Source organism: Nerophis ophidion, linkage group LG16, assembly GCF_033978795.1.
Source record: "Nerophis ophidion isolate RoL-2023_Sa linkage group LG16, RoL_Noph_v1.0, whole genome shotgun sequence".
In the NCBI taxonomy this organism is placed as follows: Eukaryota; Metazoa; Chordata; class Actinopteri; order Syngnathiformes; family Syngnathidae; genus Nerophis; species Nerophis ophidion.
Window position 1 is genome coordinate 18,162,904 of NC_084626.1, and position 22,434 is coordinate 18,185,337.

Below are 22,434 nucleotides of genomic sequence, written 5' to 3' on the forward strand. Positions count from 1 at the left end.
CCGAATGCAGCTGAGTTAGGCTCTAGCACCTCCCAAAGGGACAAGCGGTAGATAAATGGATGGGTAGAATATACTGTAATAAATTGAGATGCAAAAGGGTAAAGTATATAGTTTATTATTTAAAAATAAACAGCAACAACATAAAAAAAAGCTCTGTGCAGTGCTTGTTACCATAGTAACCAGGAGAGCAAATGCTTGAAGATTGGCAACTGAGGTTAGAACGGTTGCCTCTTGATGAATCTGGAGAAGACTGCGAACGCCGCCAGCGGTTTGTCTGTCGGTACCATGTGACCTGAACCCTGAGGCCGACAAGAGACCAAAGGTCAGCGACTCAGTGGTCAAACACAACACCGTCTCGCGGAGCATTTACCTTCACAGTGAGGAAGGCTATGTGGTCAAACTCTTTGACAAAGCCTCCCACCTGTCGTCCGCCTTGGTCCTCGTAAAGCCACGTACGCCGACTCACCTCAACCTGAGAGACGCCGTTTTAGCAATTAGTGTGTACGTCACTCGAGGACAACGCCTTACCTGCTGGTTCAACGACTCCACGAACCACTCGTCCCCCATGAAGTTACATGCCATGTCCACGTCGCCATTATACACCAGGACACGGTACTTCTACACAAACAAACACCGACCTTTAAGTTGAAAATCAACAGGAAGTGTGGACGTGAAGGAAGTTGTCAGACCAGAGCAGCCAGTAGTTTGAGGTACTGCTTCCTGACGTCCATGAAAAGATGACCGTAGTTCAAATGCACCTCAGAGCTATCAAAAAAAGGTCATAAGTGGTTTTATGTTGTTTTTTTCATAGGAAGTGATAAACACTACAACTTCCTGTGTGTTGTACCTGCAGATAGTCCAGGCCGCTGCCTTGGGGCTGATGTGCAAGGCACTTAGCACGTATGGGTCATTCAGGAAGTGCGTCGCGGGGGTGGAGTTAGTGCAGGGAGGCTCCAGCCGCAAGGATCGATGAAGCGACGCCAGACCTCGGAGCTTCTGAAAAGCGAACACACAAACACACACACACACATTGAGAGAGAGCCGTAGGTACACATGTCCTCAGGTGGGTTGTCCAGACCTGCTTCCACAGCTGAGTCCACTCATGATGGATAAAGAAGTGTCCGAGATCTCTGATGACCAGCTGGCCTCGCTCAACACTGCGAACAGAAACGCGCAATGGTGGGGTTGTCAAAAGTATTGATAGCAACGTGCAAAAAATACATCAATACCTGCTTTTTCCCCCAGGATCGTGGGTATAAGACTTTGTCTATTCTCGGTATGTGATCAATAAGTCAGCCCCCAAAGAAGAATGCTACAGTCTTAAAATATATCCAGTATTTCCATAAATGTACATATTTAACATTTATTTAGGTATATATATATATATATATATATATATATATATATATATATATATCTTGATTGGATTATCCAGAGAATAGTGCTCGATACCGTGGTAGAGCGCAATATGTAGGTGTGGGAAAAATCACAAGACTACTTCATCTCTACAGAACTGTTTCATGAGGGGTTCCCTCAATCATCAGGAGATTTTAATGGAAGCATTCACATACAATGGTTTATATAGGGCACAGTGTGGGTGGGTACAGGCAGGCGTAGGGTGTGGTGATTGGCTCATGTGTTACCTAGGAGGTGTTTCCGTCTGTGGCGGCATGTTGAAATGATTTCACTGCACTTGTTGAGGGATGATAGATCTGGATGATATATAATAAACAGTTTCTCTTTTAAGCATAGGTTGCATCTTTTATTACCACTGTTGTAAGGTGTGCTGGATGCAAGAATTTGCCATGTTATTGAATATTCAACATTATTGTCTTTGAGGTTCCAAATGTGTTTGCTGAGTTCCGTAGAATTCCGCAAAGTCTGGTTTCTAAAGGAGGCGTTGTGATTATTCCATCTTGTTTTGAACGCTCCTTCGGTTAATCCTACGTACGTAGCGGATGTGTTAATGTCCTTGCGTATTACCTTTGCTTGGTAAACGACTGATGTCTGTAAGCACCCTCCGTTGAGAGGGCAATCAGGTTTCTTGCGACAGTTACATTCCTTATTGGTTTCAGAGTCGTTTAGCCTGGGGGTAGGCAGTCCTTTTGCAATTGCTTTGTTGTGGTTTGAAATGATTTCTTGTATGTTATTCATACAGCTGTAGCTCAATTTAATGTTGTTCTTGTTGAATATTTTTCTTAGGGTGTTGCCTTTGGGGTAGTGTTTGTCGATCAGAGTGAGGAACTTGCGGCCGATGTTGGTTGAGACGTTTTTACTGAATGGCGGATTGTACCAGATGATGTTGTTTCGTTTTCTGCTCTTTTTTGGTTGGTTTCCTGGAGTGGGTTCATAGGTGAGGGTGAAGTTGTATCCGCTTTCATCAAGTGCATTCTGGTACAGGAGGGTTGCTTGGTCGAATTCCGCTTCGCTAGATGACAGCATTGATAGCCTTTTATTAATTCCGGTAGGTATTCTTTTCGTGGTGGTGGGTGGGTGGTTGCTGTCATGGTGCACGTATTGGAGTGTTGTGTTGGGTTTCGTGAATGGTTGGTAGCTGTTATTTCTCAGGTTGAAAGTGACGTCGAGGAAGTTGACGGTTTGCTTGTTGGCTTCAATCGTGATCCGTAGGCCGTTTTCTTTGAAGATTTGGCATATGCGCTTCTTGGTGTTCTCGCTGCTCCTTGGCGAGGCGCGGCACACTGCCAGTCCGTCATCACGGTAAATACCAAGGTTCAGGTTGAGGCTAGAACCTGGGAGAGGAGGAAACTCCCAACGAGTTTGCACGTTTCTGCTCCGTCAAAACTCCCATAGTAACGTCAAATGTTGAATTGTTCTTTTTTTGCCATGGTGTACTGTTGTGGATGAGTATGGAGTTCTTTGCGTGGATGATGATGTTTCTTTCGTTGCCTGTGATTGAGTCGTAGTCCGAGGCGAAGTTTAGTGCTTGGGTCAGTAGGTCTTGCGTGATGGAAGGGTAAAATTCTTCGATGTCGAAGGAGATAAAGTTGTGTTGTTGTTTGTCTTGGATGTTGTTAAACCATTTAATTACTGCTGCTGTATTTCTACATTGGTTGAGTGGTGTTTTGTCCTTGATTTTTGTGTTGATTCTGTCCAGGATTATTTTGCTGATTTTTCCTATTTCGGATTTAGTTGGGTTTATTAGTCGGCATGTTGTGTTATTTGCGAAGTTGGGTTTGTGGTCCTTCAATGTGATGAAGGCTTCTTTGTTGGCTGTGGCGTCCACCCTGTCCTCAATGTCCAGTTCGGTTGCGATCCGCTTGTTTTCCAGGTGGATGTTCTGTAAAGTGTTGGGTTGCGCTTTTTTGTATGATTTGGTGATGTTTTTGTCCAGTCAAGAGTTATGTTCTGGTATGTCCATTCTGTAGAAGTTTGTGGTTTTATCGGCGGCTATGATGAGGTTGCTTACTTTCTTGATGCGCTCCGTGTCATTTTTCAGCTTGGTGAGGAATGGGTTGCGGGCTGGCTTAAATTTGACTGATTGTATCATTTTGAGCATGTCGTTCTCAAAGTCCTTTAATTCCTTGACTGTGGGTGGGTTCTTGGTAGATTTGAATCCGTAAGTTTCCTTTTGCGTTCCTTTTGTTTCAGGGTGGAGGAAAAAGTATGCTTTCCACCGCATCCTTCTTAGGAAGTGTTCCGTCTTTTCTATGAGTCTTTGCTTGTAGTCCTTCTGCGCGGGTATGGGAATGTTCTTCGTGGCGTAGTCGATGCTGAACTTTTCCATTTCGGATCGTCGTACAGTGCTCAACAAATGTCAATTTGGAGCGGAATATATAAAATATTCAACAAGAACAACATTAAATTGAGCTACAGCTGTATGAATAACATACAACAAATCATTTCAAACCACAACAAAGCAATTGCAAAAGGACTGCCTACCCCCAGACTGAACGACTCTGAAACCAATAAGGAATGTAACTGTCGCAAGAAACCTGATTGCCCTCTCAACGGAGGGTGCTTACAGACATCAGTCGTTTACCAAGCAAAGGTAATACGCAAGGACATTAACACATCCGACACGTACGTAGGATTAACCGAAGGAGCGTTCAAAACAAGATGGAATAATCACAACGCCTCCTTTAGAAACCAGACTTTGCGGAATTCTACGGAACTCAGCAAACACATTTAGAACCTCAAAGACAATAATGTTGAATATTCAATAACATGGCAAATTCTTGCATCCAGCACACCTTACAACAGTGGTAATAAAAGATGCAACCTATGCTTAAAAGAGAAACTGTTTATTATATATCATCCAGATCTATCATCCCTCAACAAGCGCAGTGAAATCATTTCAACATGCCGCCACAGACGGAAACACCTCCTAGGTAACACATGAGCCAATCACCACACCCTACGCATGCCTGTACCCACCCACTCTGTGCCCTATATAAACCATTGTATGTGAATGCTTCCATTAAAATCTCCTGATGATTGAGGGAACCCCTCATGAAACAGTTCTGTAGAGATGAAGTAGTCTTGTGATTTTTCCCACACCTACATATATATATATATATATATATACACAGTATATACATATATACATATATATATATATATATACAGTATATATATATATTTATATATATATACAGTATATACATACATACATATATATATATACATATATATACATATATATATATATATATATATATATATATATATATATATATATATATATATATATATATACAGTATATATATATATATATATATATATATATATACATACATACATACATACATACATACATACATACATACATACATACATACATACATACATACATATATATATATATATATATATATACATACATACATACATACATATATATATATATATATATACACATATATACATACGGTTCCTTTTTTTGATTGTCGTATCGAATAAGTACTGTATCAGAAGTATCTAAAATTCTGTTGTCGTGACCATAGGCGCTGATGCCGTGGGTGCTTCGGGGCCCGAGTACCCACAGACAATGCAGAGCACCCACATGGGATTGATGGTAACTTTCAATCTTTAAAATATTTTTTGAAAAATCAATCTTGTTGTAGTTAATTTTGTGGCGAATTTGGTCCATCCATCCATCCATTTACTACCGCTTGTCCGTTTTTGGGGTCGCAGGGGGTGCTGGAGCCTATCTCAACTGCATTCGAGCGGAAGGCGGGGTACACCCTGGACAAGTCGCCAACTCATCACAGGGCCAACACAGATTGTCAGTGTGAATGTTGTCTTTCACACACTAGGGCTAATCTAATGTTGCCAATCAACCTATCCCCAGGTGGCAGGTGGAAGGAATCCTGAGTACCCGGAGGGAACCCACCCAGTCACGGGGAGAACATGCAAACTCCACACAGAAAGATCCCGAGCCCGGGATTGAACTCAGGACCTTCGCATTGTGAGGCACGCGCACAAACCTCTTTACCACCGTGCTGCCCGCAAGTTTGGTCCGTTTTACAAAATAATTAAGCCGCAAATCATATGGGATATTAACTTCGCTGAATGTCCTTTTTTTTTTTTTTTTAATACACACACACCAAGCACCCACCGGCAGAAATGTAGATCGGCGCCTATGGTCGTGACAAGTTCAACCCAAAAACAGAGGCTTGCTTCTGAGGTCTCGACCTACTTAACCGCATCAACTCACCTGAATCTCTGGGGGGCGCCACCTGGGCAGGGGGCGTAAAGGTTGTACATGTTGAGTCCAGAACTGTAGATGATGTCCTGAACCTCTGCCAGCTAAGAAAGAGGAGCAAACGTCAAACACCTGAAGGACCTTTGAAGTCAGCAGGGAAAAAAAATAGTAAAGACACTGTGACACTCACACTGTTAGAGCAGTTGACGTCTTGGTTGTTGTGGAAGTTGCACCTCTGCTCGCTGCAGCAGAACGCCTGCAGCCGGCTCCACAAGCTACGTCCCAGCAAGCCGTGGTAGTAAGCAAAGTAGACAAGAGAGTTGTCGTTCATCTCGTAGCTCGACATCCCGTTCCCAACCGCCATGCCCTGCAGGCACGTGACTTAGTTTAAAAAATAATGCACCTGGGGATAGGTTGATTGGCAACACTAAATTGGCCCTAGTGTGTGAATGTGAGTGTGAATGTTGTCTGTTTTGCTGTGTTGGCCCTGCGATGAGGTGGAGACTTGTCCAGGGTGTATCCCGCCTTCCGCCCGAGTGCAGCAGAGATATGCTTCAGCACCCCCCGCAATCCCAAAAAGGGACAAGCGGTAGAAAATGTATACATGGATGGAATGATTCTGGCGTGTTTAGTGAAATAAAATGTACATATCAAAGAGTATCATGGAAAGTGTTTGACCCTCTTGGACTAGATCCGGGATACACAAACTTTTTGCCTCCAGCACCACCATGAGTGAGGACCAGTGATGGGAAAAGCACGCCTAAGTGAGTGTATGGCACACTCACTACCTGTTTTGGCACTCAAGAGTATCCCGATCTGATATTGAAATCGGTCCGATATCAGCAAAAAAAAAAACGTAAGTATCTGATTATATGAGCTTGCATCTAAAATGTGTGATATAATGCAAGATACAAGCAGTCCTGCAGCATGTTAATTTGCAAAGCTGGACAGCCAGTTAATTATCCCTGGGCCGATATTTGGTAAGTCAATTAACCGATAAAAATTTAAATTAAGTGGGTAAGTTTTCCAGCGGCGATAAATTTCCATGTGCATGCTTCAAGAGCATTCACGCTTATAATCGCTTTCAGCTGCTGGGCGCGTCTGTGCTGTAGCGGAATGAAAAGAAGGATGTGTTCTTCATTAAGTGTCTTTAAACTGTTTGTGCGGTGAAGCGATGCTGCTGGCCCGTTAACATAACATAGTACAGGTCTGACCAAACCACGGCTCTTTGTCTGGTTTCATGCAGCTCTTAAGCTCATATCAAAGTTTGTCTTTTGTGTTTTTTTTATGTGCTTGTTCGGCTGTGGGCATTTGAACTACAAATAAATGGTAGTAATGAAAACCGCTGTAAAACACCTGACGGCGAGTATTACCGTATTAAATTAAAAGGGTCAAAAAAACTTCATTTATGACCGCACTTTGATACGGAAGAACGGATTGGCGCTAGCTTAAATGCTAACATGTAACGACAGACATTAAAAGGTCTTTTCCCATTATGAAACATAATTCCCCAATCTAAACTTGTACCCATTGCGGTTTAAACAAGTGAGCTATAGTATTCACATTGAACATGTTTTGTGCTGATTTTGCACAAAGTTATCAATAAACTTGACAGTTTTGAGTTGAAACGTCTTTTCAACAGGAAGTCAACTTGCGTGATGTCACATAAACAGGAAGTAAAACAAATGATCACACTTTACAATTTAAAATGGAAGAAGATAAACATTTAAACACACAAATAAAAATGATATGGCTCTTATGAAGCCAGACTAATATTTTAGGTTTTCTCTGCCAATAAAGTATAGTGTGGTTATTTATTTATTTATTTTTTTTAATTACAACTTGGTCAAAATATTTTGGTGTGTTTATAAGTACTTTTTGAGTAAATTAAGAAATACCCCGGTAATAATGATAACCGTGATCATTTTTGGTTACTTTATTGAGCCATTTGGATTATTGTTTTGGTTATTTATATTTGAAGGTCCATAATATCCTCCTTAACAAAGACAAACTATTTTATTGCTTTTGGTTGTGATTTTACCATAAGTGCAAAATTTTGCTTACAAACAGAGTATACTTAGTTTATTATTTGTTTGTTTTATTTAACTTGAGATGTAAATATTTACAATCAATTAAAATGTTTAAAATATGAGGAATACAAGTTAATGCATTTAAAAGGGTATAATTACATTATTATTATGTATTGTCATTACTTCAGTGGTTAATTTGGTCTCAAAGAAATGTCAATAATATCGTTCATCGGAAATAATTTGTAGATCGATATACCGTCGATCAAAATTATACATACATACATATAGGGCTGCAACAACTAATCGATTAAATCGATTATAAAAATAGTTGGCGATTAATTTAGTCATCGATTTGTTGGATATATGCAATGCGCATGTGCTGAGGCTTTTTTTTTTTTCCTTAACTTTTATTTATAAACTGCAACATTTACAAACAGCTAAGGAACAATAATCAAAAGAAGTACAAAAACAGTAAAAAAACAGTAAAAAAACAGCGCCAGGGCGGCGCTGAGGCTACGTTTCATGTCGTGGCAGTGAGCCAGCCAATGATGTGTCATGTGCAGCTCACGTGACCACGCCGTCTACTTTGCCTGGAAACATTCGAAAAATGGTAGCGGGAAACATCTTGAGGTTATAGATTTAATGGAAAAAAGCGTACAACCTAAGTCATCCAAAGTGTCGGAACACTTTACTTTAAAGACTTCAAAGAAGACAGTTTCCGGCAAAACGTGCAGCATGGACGTCGCGTGGCATGGAAGGAAAACATTGCTTCGGCACCACCTGAAGAGGAGCCATGGATGAAGGGGAAGAACTCACGGTACGTAACTTTTTTAAGTCCATAGTCCGAGTGTATTGATCCGTTGTGTCCGTCTTTGTGTTTTTTTCATCTTTTGTTAACGAGGAAATTTTTTTTTTAAGGAAACGCAGAAGCAACTTTTGTGTATAAACTTTCAGAGTGTTAGGAACTTTTTGGATAGTGTGTTGTCTTCATTTTTTTTTGTTGTTATGAGTGGAAACAGGCATTCATAAGTTCAGCTTTTTTGTGAGTAACGTTAACGTTATCCCTTTGTTGCAACGCGGGGCTGATAATGTGTCTACCAGCACATTTGACTTCGTTTTGAGAGAGAAAACGCACGTTTACCAATTTCGAAATAAACGTAATGGACAGAAATATAAAAGGTATACAAATATATTTAGACTTGAGTGACACTTTAGTATAACTAGACGTTATGAAGGTGCTGGAATATTTCATGCTATTATTCAGAGGTAGCCTAAAGTGAATCCTTTATTATTCAGAACAGAAACGTGTACAATATCTGGTCCAGTTCTGATCTGATGAGTTACATGTCTGTGTTATTATTGGTGTATTCTGCAACTCCAATGTCCATTGATTTAATTTAGCTGTTTTTTAATGTGGTGGTGTATTTGTCTTTTATGTCAGAATTTATTAATTAAATCAACTGGGTATGTATTGAGTTACATGTAAATGATGCTACTATGTACGTTCATTATATGGTTTCTCTCATTTCAGAAACAAACAAGCCAGCATTAGAAACATGGTGCAAAGGAAGGTCTGCACACCACGGCAAGCGGCTGCACTAATTGATGCTATCCTGAATATATTGGTAACTGACATGAGGCGACTATCAATGGTGGAGGATGAAGGTTTTAGACAAATGAGTCACGTCCTCAACCCTGGTTACACTCTTCCCTCGAAGAACCAGTTTACCAAACTGATTGAGAGGAAGTACGAGCAGACACTCCATGCTGTGCAGACTGACATGAAAGCCACCCAGAGCAAAATTGCTCTCACTACTGATGTGTGGACAAATGTATCCTACCTTGGCAATACATGCCGTTACATTGGAGACCAATGGAACATGAAGTCAATCTGCCTTACATCCATGCCACTAGAGGAAAGACATTCAGCATCCAACATTGCAGAATGGTTGGAATAGGTAATAATTGAATTGAATTGAATTATATTTATATAGCGCTTTTCTCTAGTGACTCAAAGCGCTTTACATAGTGAAACCCAATATCTAAGTTACATTTAAACCAGTGTGGGTGGCACTGGGAGCAGGTGGGTGAAGTGTCTTGCCCAAGGACACAACGGCAGTGACTAGGATGGCGAAAGCGGGAATCGAACCTGCAACACTCAAGTTGCTGACACGGCCACTCTACCAACCGAGCTATACCGCCAGGTAATAGCCAGGTTTGAAATTCCCTTAAGCAAAATTTTTGCTTGCCATGTTTTATTTGGCAAGTCGAAAGGACATGGTGCCAGTATTCTGTTTTTTTAAATAAAGTATTGGAAAGGATAGAAATGTATTTAGTCTCTTTTATCCGATTATTAATCGATTAATCGAAGAAATAATCAACAGATTAATCGATTATCAAATTAATCGTTAGTTGCAGCCCTACATACATACATATACGCACGCACGCACGCACACACACACACACACACACACACACACACACACACACACACACACACACACACACACACAACACACACACACGGCTCGAATTTAACCACGGCAACTGCCGCGACTGCCCTGGTCATTTGCCATTATTGCCCTAAAAAAATTGACCAACATCTGAGGCAAGAACATGCCGTGACCGCCCTTGACTTTTTACTTGTTAATGGACAAGGGATGTAACGGTAAACAAGGTAAGAAAGTAAGGCCATAAAGCAGAACCTTCAGGTTGAGGCTGTCGTCCTCCATCACTCTCTCAGCCAGCGTGGGAAGGTAGATTCCTGCGTAGCTTTCTCCGGTCAGGAAAAGCTCGTTCTTACTCAACTCGGGGAAGAGACGAAAAAACTCCTTCAGAGCCAAGTAGTTGACCATGGAAACCTGTGAGGAGGAATTTTTGTTTAATTTTGAGGAGAACAATCAACAGCTAAGATGGCCGGGCGTGCTACGGACCTCCGTGTCGTTGGTAACGTATCTCTTGTCGTCGGAGTACGAGAAGCCCACCCCTACTGGAGACTCCAGGTACAACATGTTTGCCACCTGCTCAAAAAGGGGACAGGTCACGTGACGGGTCACAAGACAGCTCAGGGAGTGCAAACCATTCACCTTGTTCCAAGAGTACGGGTTCTCCAGCAGCGTAGCACCATCATCCTGAATCTGAAGCACAGGTCAAAATTGAGCACGTTTGGTGACGGAAGACTGGAAAGAAAACGCGGGGCGGCAGTGTACCAGAAAGGGTCCATGTTCGGTCAGTAGTCCATCCAGAGAGCTGCACCCGGGTCCGCCGTTCAACCACAACACCACCGGGTCGGATGAGGGCACATTCTGGGACTCCACAAACCTGCGAACGATTGAGAGAGTAAATGAGCAAAGAGGGACACAGACACAGTGGACATGGCGATTCTGGTTCTGACCAATAGTGCAGGTACTTCCCGTCCGGCACGCTCAGGTAACCCGAGTAATGTTTAAAGCTGGGCTGTTTGTGCAGGCCGGGCAGCATGACCACTTCGTGGTCCGCCGGCGCCGCCTCGACGCTTACCAGCCAGAACAGGATGTAGCCCGACAACAGTGGCAGCATCTACAAGCACATAGGAACTGACATCATTGGACAGGAAATATTTAGCATGTTTGATGGGCTTGTACAATTACACAGCATCCTACGAACAACTTTTTAAATCAATCATAGTTTTAACCTCTCATAGACCATTCTAAACAGCTCTAAATCACATAAATCTATAATTATTGATTGAGTAAAGAGCACAGATTGCAGCTATGTTGCTGGACAGACGATATTTATCATTTAATTTCACTCTGTGTGCGATCGATAATTCCAAAAATCTCATTGTGCAGGATAAGTTGACCCCTTCAATACATCCATGATGTTGCGCATTCTCCTGCATGCCCTTTTTATAGCCAGGGGAGGGGCATTGTTGTGCCAGTGACAGCTTTTTATCCCCAGTTGTGCAGTTAGTTCATTAAAAGGTAAAAACAGTATGGAACATGGACACGGGAGGGCGTGCTTAGCAGGGGCTCTGTAGAAATGTGACCTTTTTTTCTTTTATTGGCACTTTTGCCAACTCTAGCCGTCAACTTTACAATACTTTTACGAACCAGTCATGTGAAGCCTCTTTTTCGGCCATCACACCTATGAATTCTGCAATGTCTGGCCGTGGGAAATCCAATAAGCCAGGCCGCTTCAAGCCTTGTGCGTGCCGGATCCAGATATCATAGAGGAGTCGATCGTCGACTCGGTCCTTATTAAGAGCATAAGTCGGAAGATGGACGAAGTGCGAACAGACATCCTCGACAATCCTAAATCAATTGTCAGAAGAAATTGGAATGGAACTATTCGAGAGCAATTTATCGCCATCGCTCGCCTAGAACTCACTGCTAATGCTAATGCAAACAAGCTAACCCATCTCTGTGCTTGCGTCAACAAGCTACTGTAACTGCAACCGTGGATCTCCTCCCTAAAATACGCGATGGAGGGCTGCTTGAGGTGAAATAATATCCAAGTGTTGGGCTGTGAGGGCCCCCGTCCGACTGAGTTCACCGCTCAGTTCTTGCAGGATGTGGTGAAGTTCAACGACACGCCCATGTTGGATCATGCTTGCTCTAGGCCTAAATATGGCGAAACTCCAAGGCTGCTCATTGTACGAGTGAATTTATTTGAAGTCCGGAACCAGATTCTACACCAGATTCTAGGAAGTCCAGATGTCCCACAGAGGGGGACATCTTATTTGTCTTTCATGTTGAATTACAAACAGCAACATCACACGGTACTACTCAGATATTATCTTAAATATGTTTTAATGTAACTGTTAATATGGTAAATGGGTTATACTTAGTATAGATATAGCGTATTTCTACCTTGACGGTACGCAAAGCACTTTGTCACTTTTTCCACATTCACACACTGAAGGGCAGGAGGTGCCATGCAAGGCCCTAATAAAGACCCATCAAGAGCAAAGGGGAAGTGTCTAGCTCAGGGGTATCAAATTAATTTTAGATGGGGGGCCACATGGAGAAATATTTATTCCCAAGTGGGCCGGACTGGTAAAATCACGGCACGATAACTTAAAAACAAAGACAACTTCAGATAGTTTTTTTTGTTGTTGTTTAAAAATAGAACAAGCACATTCTTGTTGTTCAAATCATAATGTTGTTGGGGTTTTTTACACTTACATGTTGCGGTTAATAGTATTCTATCTTTATTTGTCGTTATTTATACTTTCTGAATAAATGGTGTAATAATGTCCATCAAAAAAAGAAAACAATGGGAGCCACAAAACTCATTTGAAATTTAAAATGAAATAACACTGCATACAAAGTTTTCTTTTTTGCTTTGTGCTATGTATAAACCAGGGGTCTCAGACACGTGGCCCGCACCTTAATATGAAAATGTAACGTTAGTGCAGCCCGCGAGATTTATATGAATGCCGCTTGACAGCATCACACTTGCCAACCCTCCTAATTTTTACAGGAGACTGTCGAATTTCAGAGCATCTATTCTCGCGAATGTCTGCAGGTTTTTCACCCTGACAACAATAATAAGGGCATGCTATGATAGCGGAACCTTTAGCGCCCCCTTCAACCTGTACTAACAGCTTGCCAGCCCAGTCACATGCTGATTGTGGTTACTGCAGACACGTGACTGTAAGGCATACTTGTTCAACAGCCATACACGTCACACTGAGGGTTCCCGTTTAAACAACGTTAACACTCTTACTAATATGCGCCACACTGTGAACCCACACCAAACAAGAATGACGAACACATTTCGGGACAAAATCCGCACTGTAACAACAAACAAAACAGAACAAATACCCAGAATCCCATGCATCCCTAACTCTTCCAGGCTACATTATACAATAAACATCTGTTCAGTATTTCAACATAAAAGTGTTGGATTGTGAGGTATTAAAAGCCACAAAATAAAACGGGTCCGTCAGACCCAGAAACGCTGGCTGAGTAACAACAATATGAACGTTGCACAGAAAATTTCTCTGCCAGTTTCTGCATCCCACAGGGATTCTTCTTTTGTGTTTCTGCACCTGCGGTTCCCACACAAGGTTGCCACATTGTTTGTCAACACTGTATGCTCTCATTTTCTCGCACATTTGACCCTCTGATGTTCTGTGTACCTACACTCTGTCCTCCTCCTGTCTAGGCCTGCTATGTGAGTGAGTGAGTGAGTGAGTGAGTGAGTGAGTGAGTGAGTGAGTGAGTGGGGGGAGGGGGGAGTTACACAGAACATCAATTTCCACACTTTTATTAGCCCCGGGTCCAGTGGACCCGGACATGTTATATGTAATAGAAATGTGTGTGGGGGGGGGTATGGTCTATGGTCATTAAATATGTATTCTGATGTATGTTCTTCATAGAAAATGAGCCAAAGTCAGTGAGTCTCAGTTTGAAAAATTGAATAATTGTATCATTTTTCTTTCAATAAAAAATGATAACAGGTCCCACAGACCCGGCCACCACACAAGGGTTTAATTATAATTTTAAATAATTCTCAGCTCTACATTATAGCAGTTGATGTTTTAAAAATACGTTGTACATTCGAATGTACATGTAAATATTATGTGGAATATCCTTTAGGATATCTGCATTGCATTCCCCTACTTTGTATTATTTGCAATTAAGGCAAATAATACAAAGTAAATAGCTGTAATTTCATAACATTGTTCATACAAGTCAGAATAATACTTATTATAAGACATGAGTCTGGGCTTCACGGTGGCAGAGGGGTTAGTGCGTCTGCCTCACAATACGAAGGTCCTGCAGTCCTGGGTTCAAATCCAGGCTCGGGATCTTTCTGTGTGGAGTTTGCATGTTCTCCCCGTGAATGCGTGGGTTCCCTCCGGGTACTCCGGCTTCCTCCCACTTCCAAAGACATGCACCTGGGGATAGGTTGATTGGCAATACTAAATTGGCCCTAGTGTGTGACTGTGAGTGTGAATGTTGTCTGTCTATCTGTGTTGGCCCTGCAATGAGTTGGCGACTTGTCCAGGGTGTACCCCGCCTTCCGCCCGATTGTAGCTGAGATAGGCGCCAGCGCCCCCCGCGACCCCGAAAGGGAATAAGCGGTAGAAAATGGATGGATAAGACATGAGTCCACCTATTTAGATGTAAATAATAGATGATAAAATGAACTAGAAACCTCATGTAAAAAATACATAAAGTATCAAGAAACATCAATAATGAATAAAGCAAAATATGTTCTCGCCAAATATCACATCATATTCTCTACTGCTCACTAATATACCATATCGGAGTTATTCTGTAGAAATATGGCGAAACAACCACAAATGGGCGCTTCATTCATTAACGGCGATACAAAAAAGATCAATTCGAATAATACATAATTTTGGATATAGAGAACATACAAACCCTTTATTTGTTTATTCACAAATATTGAAATTCAATGAATTAGTGCATTTGCAAACAGCTAAAATTATGTACAAAGCAAACTATAACCTGCTACTCAAGAATGTACAACAATTATTCTCAACAAAAGGGGAGAAATGTAAGTTTAGAGGAATATCTCATTTGAAACATTTGTATGCTCGTACAACACTTAAAATTTAGCATATCCGTATGTGGAATTAAATTATGGAACAGATTAAACAAAGCACCAGCATGATGATTGTTCGCAAAGTACAAAGAACAATTATGATGAACATCTTAAACCTTTTTCTTTTTTAGATAATGATTATTGATGTATTTCTTTACTTATGGTATATTATTTATTTATCATTTCTTTATTCACTGTTCCGTTACAGAGAAGAAGGACATACAATAAAATTGCTATGATATGAAAAAAGGTAGGATTAAATAAGCTCTGCTTCTTCCTACTCCATTTCGGACGTGCAGTAATGAAACAACTGCAAATAGGAAATACATTACATTGTATCGTATGCATGTTCGAAATAAACTGAAACTGAACTGAACATTGAAAGAAAAAGACAGATCAGATGTAAGGTTTTACTTTCAAACGTTGAAAAAAGTTGCATGCATGAAGTTGTCTCCACAGCCACAATGAATTGATTAACCTGGACCCCAACTTAAACAAGTTGAAAAACTTACTCGGGTTTTACCATTTAGTGGTCAATTGTACGGAATATGTACTGTACTGTGCAATATACTAATAAAAGTTTCAATCAATCAATCAAAAAGCCTGGATATGATCCACTACCTCCCAGGGGAACAAGAGGAAGAACCGCTGCAGGTCGTTCATCATTACGACCGTCAAACTCTTGTATTTTAATACAAATTGGTTACTCATGTCACACCACGCTTTACATGTCTGGTGTTAAATGTTTTAAATGAATAAATACAGCTACATTTACATTTTAAAAGTCACTCTTTTCTCTCTCCACATGGAAATGTAAAAAAGTATTGTTCTAAACAGAATTTCCCCAAGTATCACAGCTATATTGCGACAAACATGGATAATTCAAGAACACAAATCAATTTCTGTACCGCTTATACTACATCCTCAAAGTATGGCTCAGTTAACACAAATATATCGCAACTTTTACACTTGATTTAGACTCCATCAGTCCTTCTTTCATCTTCTACTGTGTTTTTACAGTCCAGTAAAACTGCTTCCTGGTAATCTTGTTAAAAGCCCGTAGCTCATTGTAAAACACTGCCATTTTTTGAATACCGTAAATAAAATAAAGCGAAACCAAAACAAAAAAGAAACAAATCGTAAAAAAGAGAAGCAATCATAAAACCTTTGAAATACAAAAAAAAAATGACAAAAAAATACACATTTTTTTACTAAAATATGAAAATTCCATCCATTTTGTACGACTTGTCCCTTTTGGGGAGGTGGGGGGGTCGCTGGAGCCTATCTCAGCTGCATTCGGGCGGAAGGCGGCGTACACCCTGGACAAGTCACCACCTCATCGCTGGGCCAACACAGATAGACAACATTCACACTGACATTCACACACTAGGGCCAATTGGCATTAAAAACATCCTCCAAATATAGTATTATTTTGTTTGTATTTATTTTTTACCAATATAAGTTATGGTACAATGTCAATTTTTTTCCCCCCGATACCAAAATCTTACTGGCAGTGTTCTGGCTCCATAATAATCATATAAAGTGAAGTAAGGTGCCACACCATCTTCGCATGTGAGCGCTCATGTCATCTTTCTGCAGGAGACTCATTTTAAACCTGCTGAAGAGGATGGGAAGGACAGATCTTTCATTCTTCATTTTTGGGTAAAACAAGGGGTGCCGCTATTCTGCTCCATAATCAGTTCTTTTTATACTCTCAAACAACATTTCTGACCCCAATGGAGGGTATGTCATCGTCACTGGTCAGATTTCAAACACCCCAGTAGCCCTTGTAAATGTTTACGCTCCCAACTATGATGACATATTTTTCTGAATTTTCCTGATTTATCAATGTACTACTGAACAGTAGGAGGAGACTTTAACTGTTGGCTTTACCCCCAGCTTGATCACTCATCACCCAAAACCATGAAGATTGGCTAAGGTAAGTCTTTTTTTGAGAAATGTTCTGTCTCACTCTTTATCTTTTGTAACTGAGCTACTGTGTGAAACAATTTCCCTTGTGGATCAATAATGTTTGTCTAAGTCTCAGATGTGTAGCGCTTTATGAATCCTATTAAAAGGCAATGGTCATTCTTTTCTCACACCCATCAGACCTTTACCCGTATTGATTACTTTTTAGTTGATGAAAAATTACTTTCATCCATACCTACATGTAAATACGATACAATTGTTATATCGAATCATGCACCAATTTTAATGGATATAAGCTTTAAAAACTTAAGAACCACACTTGCGATTTGTCGTCTTAATACATGACTACTTTGAAATAAGGACTTTGTTGATTTTATTTCGAGTCAAATAGATTTCTTTATACTGTACTCAAGACCCCAGAGTGTCGACCTCTGTGCTCTCGGAGACGCTGAAGATGCACATTAGCGGGGAGATAATCTCTTATACAAGTTAGCAGAAAAGACTCAGGAAGAATGAATTGACTAAGCAGACAACGCATATCCTCACCAGACAACTCTTATGCTGTCTCTCAAAACCCAGATGTTTACAAGGAAATGTTCTCTCTACAGCATGGGTGTCAAACTCTGGCCCGTTGGCCAAATTTGGCCCGCCGTGTGATTTCATTTGGCCCTTGAGGTAATATCAAATTAAGATTAGAGCTGGCCCGCCGGTGTTATACAGGGGCGATGTCTCTGTAACACTGCATTCACCGCTGATACTCGTACTTGCCAACCCTCATGATTTTCCCGGGAGACTCCCAAAGTTAAGTGCCCCCCCGAAAATCTCCCGGGGCAACCAATCTTCCGAATTTCTCCCGATTTCCACCCGGACAACAATATTGGGGGCTTGCCTTGAAGGCACTGCCTTTAGCGTCCTCTACAGCCTGTCGTCACGTCCGCTTTTCAGCCATATAAACAACATGCCGGCCCAGTCACATAATACATGCGGCTTTAACACACACAAGTGAATGCAAGGCATACTTGATCAACAGCCATAAGGGTCCCACTGAGAGTGGTCATATAAACAACTTTAACACTTTTACAAATATGCGGCACACTGTGAACCCACACCAAACAAGAATGACAAACACATTTCGGGAGAACATCCACACTGTAGCACAACATAAACTCAACAGAAGAAATACCCAGGACCCCTTGCAGCACTAACTCTTCCGGGACGCTACAATATACACCCCCGCTACCACCAAACCCCGCTCCAATTTTTATTTAAATTTTATTTGATAAGCCATTGATATTTTTTCAATAATTATTATAAATTGAAACTCGATTTTGCATGTGACTATAAAGTTATATAAGCCTTGCTTGTTTAATATTCAATGCAAAACTTGTTTGGGTCCCTATTAAAGGTTAATTTGTTAAACTTTGGCCCCCGGCTTTGTTCAGTTTTAAATTTTGGCCCACTCTGTATTTGAGTTTGACACCCCTGCTCTACAGGCAGAACTGAATGTTGTTACAACAGACCGTGCCACTGAAAAAAATGCTCCGCTCAAGATCCCAGTTCTTTGAACATGGCTATAAGGCCAGAAAATTATTAGCACATCAGTTAGTTGGAAGTGGAACTCTTGTAGCCTGAAATGTGACAATTTCTGCTGACACAGATGATATGTTATTTTTTCCAGTTTGTAAGTAAACATTGAAGAGATATGACGTCATGTCACTTTTTACAGTGCGTACTTTGAGTGTGGTCATGTGACTTCCAGGCTCTGTTTGATTGGAGAAATGGAGTCAAAGGTCACCGTACTTAGTTGGCTTGTTTACACAGTCATGTGACAGAAGTCCTTAACGAGCCATATGAATACACCTTTGCAAGCAGAAATCAATAGATTATAGTTAAATACAATGATATAAATAAATGCAGCAATCAAATGCAAACTCAATGTAATGAAGTAAAAATTGTGTTTTACAAAAATAGTGACGTAAAACGGAAAAGTATGTCACAGTAAGACTATGACAAGTACAATCGATCTAAAAAGTGACTTCATTAAATGTTACTACCCACCTTATCCCACATCCGGCATTATAAGCTATACTGCACACTTTTATATGACCGTCTGACAAAAGGAAACGCTGACATTGCAAAGAAAATGCAAAATAAAAGATAAATAAGAAAAATAAAGAAACAGTAGAAAATTGAACACACCTTAAGCGTCCACTGCAAAATCTGCATCAAATTAAAGAGGACTGGAGGAAGGAGATGAAATGACAAAATTCCCAAAGACCAGCTTGAAGTCATTAAAAATCAACAATAAGTCCACTAAATCAACAGATCATGACGACAGTGCCAAATTTCACAATTTTAAGCAATCATGTCATTCATTGATCATTCGCAATAAACCATTACATACTTTGTATCCAAAAAAATACTTTTATTTAAGCCAAAATGATACTCAAGAATGTCCATAGTTTTTTTAATTTTCTTTGATTTACTTGTCCTAAATGGCTCCACTTATTCCTGTTAACCTATTTCTTAAAGTAGTCCAACTTTACTTTAATGACATCTTTATTTTTGTTACACTTTTACTCCATTTTTTAAAATACATTTTTTTATCCATTCATGCATTTTCTACCCCTCGTCCCTTTCGGAGTCGTGAGATAGACATTTGTTTATTGATACTTCATTTACTAAGTAGAAGCATTTAAGTCTCACCTTAAAACTCATTTGTATACTCTAGCCCATGGGTGTCAAACTCTGGCCCGCCGTGTAATTTAATTTGGCCCTTGAGGCAATACCAATTTAGCATTAGAGCTGGCCCGCCGGTGTTATACAGCGTCGGTGCCGCTGTAACACCGCATTCACCACTAATACTCATACTTACCAACCCTCCTAAGTTTCCCGGTAGACTACCGAAGTTCAGTGCCCCTCCCAAAAATCTCCCGGGGCAACCATTCTCCCGAATTTCTACCGATTTCCACCTGGACAGCTATATTGGGGGCGTGCATTTAAGGCACTGCCTTTAGCGTTCTCTACAACCTGTCGTCACGTCCGCTTTTCCTCCATACAAACAGCGTGTCACATAATATTTGTGGCTTTTACACACACACACACACACACATGCAAGTGAATGCAACGCATACTTGGTCAACAGCCATACAGGTCACACTAAGGGTGCCCGTATAAACAACTTTAGCACTGTTACAATTATGCGCCACACTGTGAACCCACACCAAACAAGAATGACAAACACATTCCAGGTGAACATCCGCACCGTAACAAAACAGAACAAATAACCAGAATTCCTTGCAGCACTAACTCTTTTGGGAAACTTCCAGCAAACTGACCAATAATTAACGTTTTATTCATGCATTTTCTCTTGCTACTTCAAGGCTTCAATCAATCAATCAATGTTTACTTATATAGCTCTGAATCACTAGTGTCTCAAAGGGCTGCACAAACCACAAAACAAACCACTGCTCGAATGTTTGGTTCATTCAATATTGTTATTTTATTTTCAAATGTATTATTAGCCTGTGGAAAAAATTGGATATTTACCTCAGAAGATTGTGAATAGAAAAAAAGGCATAGCATTTTTATTTAAATTATTTTTTGATAGGCCATTGATATTTTTTAAATTATTAATATTATTTAAAACTGGATTTTGCATGTCACTAAAGTTATATAAGCCTTGCTTTTTCAATATTTAATGCAAAACTTGTTTGGGTCCCTATTAAAAGGTTAATTTGTTCAACCTTGGCCCGCGGCTTTGTTCCGTTTAAAATTTTGGCCCACTCTGTATTTGAGTTTGACACCCCTGCTCTAGCCTTTAAATAGACCTCCTTTTTAGACCAGTTGATCTGCCGTTTCTTTTCTTTTTCTCCTCTGTCCCACTGGAGGGGTTCCGGTCCGGTGGCCATGAATGAGGTGCTGGCTGTCCTGAGTCGGGACCCAGGATGGACCGCTCGTACAGAGCCGTGACCCAGGATGGACCGCTCGCTTGTGTATCGGTTGGGGACATCCCTGTGCTGCTGATCCGCCTCCGCTTGTGGTGGTTTCCTGCTGGCTTCACTGTGGACGGGACTCTCTCTGCTTTGTTGGATCCACTCTGGACTGGACTCTCACGGTTGTGTTGGATCCACTATGGATTGAACTTTCACAGTATCATGTTAGAACCGCATGCGGTCCCCTCCAAGGTTTCTCATAGTCATCATTGTCACACTGGGTGTGAGTTTTCCTTGCCCTTATGTGGGCTCTAACGAGGATGTTGTTGTGGTTTGTGTTGTGGTTTGTATAGGCCTTTGAGACACTAGTGATTTGGGCTATATAAATAATCATTGATTGATTGATTGATAAAACGCCTTCCGGATGCAGGAAATGAACAAAATGTTATGTCAACTTTGTAAAGCATTAGGTATCACAGTAATAAACCTGGAGAAAAAGGTTGTATTAAAAAGCTCTCCTTTTTCCTATTCATTTCCAGACACACCGCTGAGGCAAAGTTTTACAGTTGCATGTATGATAATTTTCTTCAAAATAAGATACTGTGATTGTAAGCTTCTGATGCGATAATTTGTCATTTAACATCTGGCAACGCAGCGTTGCAGTATCACTCAATGACCAGCAGGCGGCCACTTAACTCATGTGGCGTTCAGGTAAAATGTCTTACAAAACGATAGCATTTTATGTAAAAGCAACCACATTGTTAAGCACAGAAGTTGAAAGAGGAAAAATAACCTCCAAAAAAGGTTGTCATTATCAAACATTTTTCTCCAATGACAACTTTTAAACGTTTTTTTTTTTTAAAGGAAGCGTGAATTATAATCGTTAACAGCTTACTTAGGGCAGCCATTTAAAGTATTTCATACATCACAGTAGTATAGAAAATACATCAAGGAGATATGTTTATTTTTAACAATCAAGTGACGTAATGCGTGGCTAGCGAGTACCACAAGCTAATCACTAACGACAGCGCGCGTCCTGCCAAAATGACACAACAAAAAGAGGTAAATATATCGAGTTACTTTGTTTGGTGTCAAGTACCCGCTCACCTTCTCTTTGCGTGGACGTCTCGCTGGCGTGGGGAAACTCGCACCAGAGCTTCCGGAGCTACTGAAAATGCTTTGTCACGTGACGGGGTCACATGACTTGGTTGGGAAACTTTCAGCGGCTTTCATTTACTCCTTGTCGTTTGTTTTAGATTGAATTTTCATTTTTTATTTTAAAAACGTAGAAAACAGGCTTGGTTTTATTAAATA

At 40.7% G+C, this 22,434-nt stretch overlaps 1 protein-coding gene across 2 annotated transcripts; it reads right to left on the reverse strand.

The window, feature by feature from the left end:
- Positions 1-99: 99 nt before the first annotated feature.
- ctsa (cathepsin A) lies at positions 100-22,339 on the reverse strand. 2 transcript variants are annotated; one of them, XM_061874452.1, is made up of 14 exons: positions 22,228-22,339; positions 11,091-11,254; positions 10,906-11,017; positions 10,783-10,833; positions 10,630-10,716; positions 10,402-10,557; positions 5,857-6,033; positions 5,679-5,770; positions 1,079-1,157; positions 848-996; positions 690-765; positions 529-618; positions 371-472; positions 100-299 (listed from the first exon to the last, which is right to left on the reverse strand). In XM_061874452.1, the coding sequence occupies exons 2-14, from the start codon at positions 11,252-11,254 to the stop codon at positions 216-218; spliced, it is 1,419 nt and encodes a 472-aa protein (XP_061730436.1). In that variant the 5' UTR covers positions 22,228-22,339; the 3' UTR covers positions 100-215. The 2 variants fall into 2 exon arrangements, with proteins under 2 accessions (XP_061730436.1, XP_061730435.1); XM_061874451.1 differs by lacking the exon at positions 22,228-22,339 and adding an exon at positions 11,788-12,258.
- Between the last annotated feature and the right edge of the window lie 95 nt (positions 22,340-22,434).

Excerpts from the sequence above, each read along its gene's own strand:
- ctsa (XM_061874452.1), bottom strand. The coding sequence starts at position 11,254 with ATGCTGCCACTGTTGTCGGGCTACATCCTGTTCTGGCTGGTAAGCGTC. Across the intron at positions 10,717-10,782 it reads ACCCGTACTCTTGGAACAAG|GTGGCAAACATGTTGTACCT; the intron begins GTGAATGGTTTG and ends CTTTTTGAGCAG. Across the intron at positions 766-847 it reads GCGGCCTGGACTATCTGCAG|CTCTGAGGTGCATTTGAACT; the intron begins GTACAACACACA and ends TTTTTTTGATAG.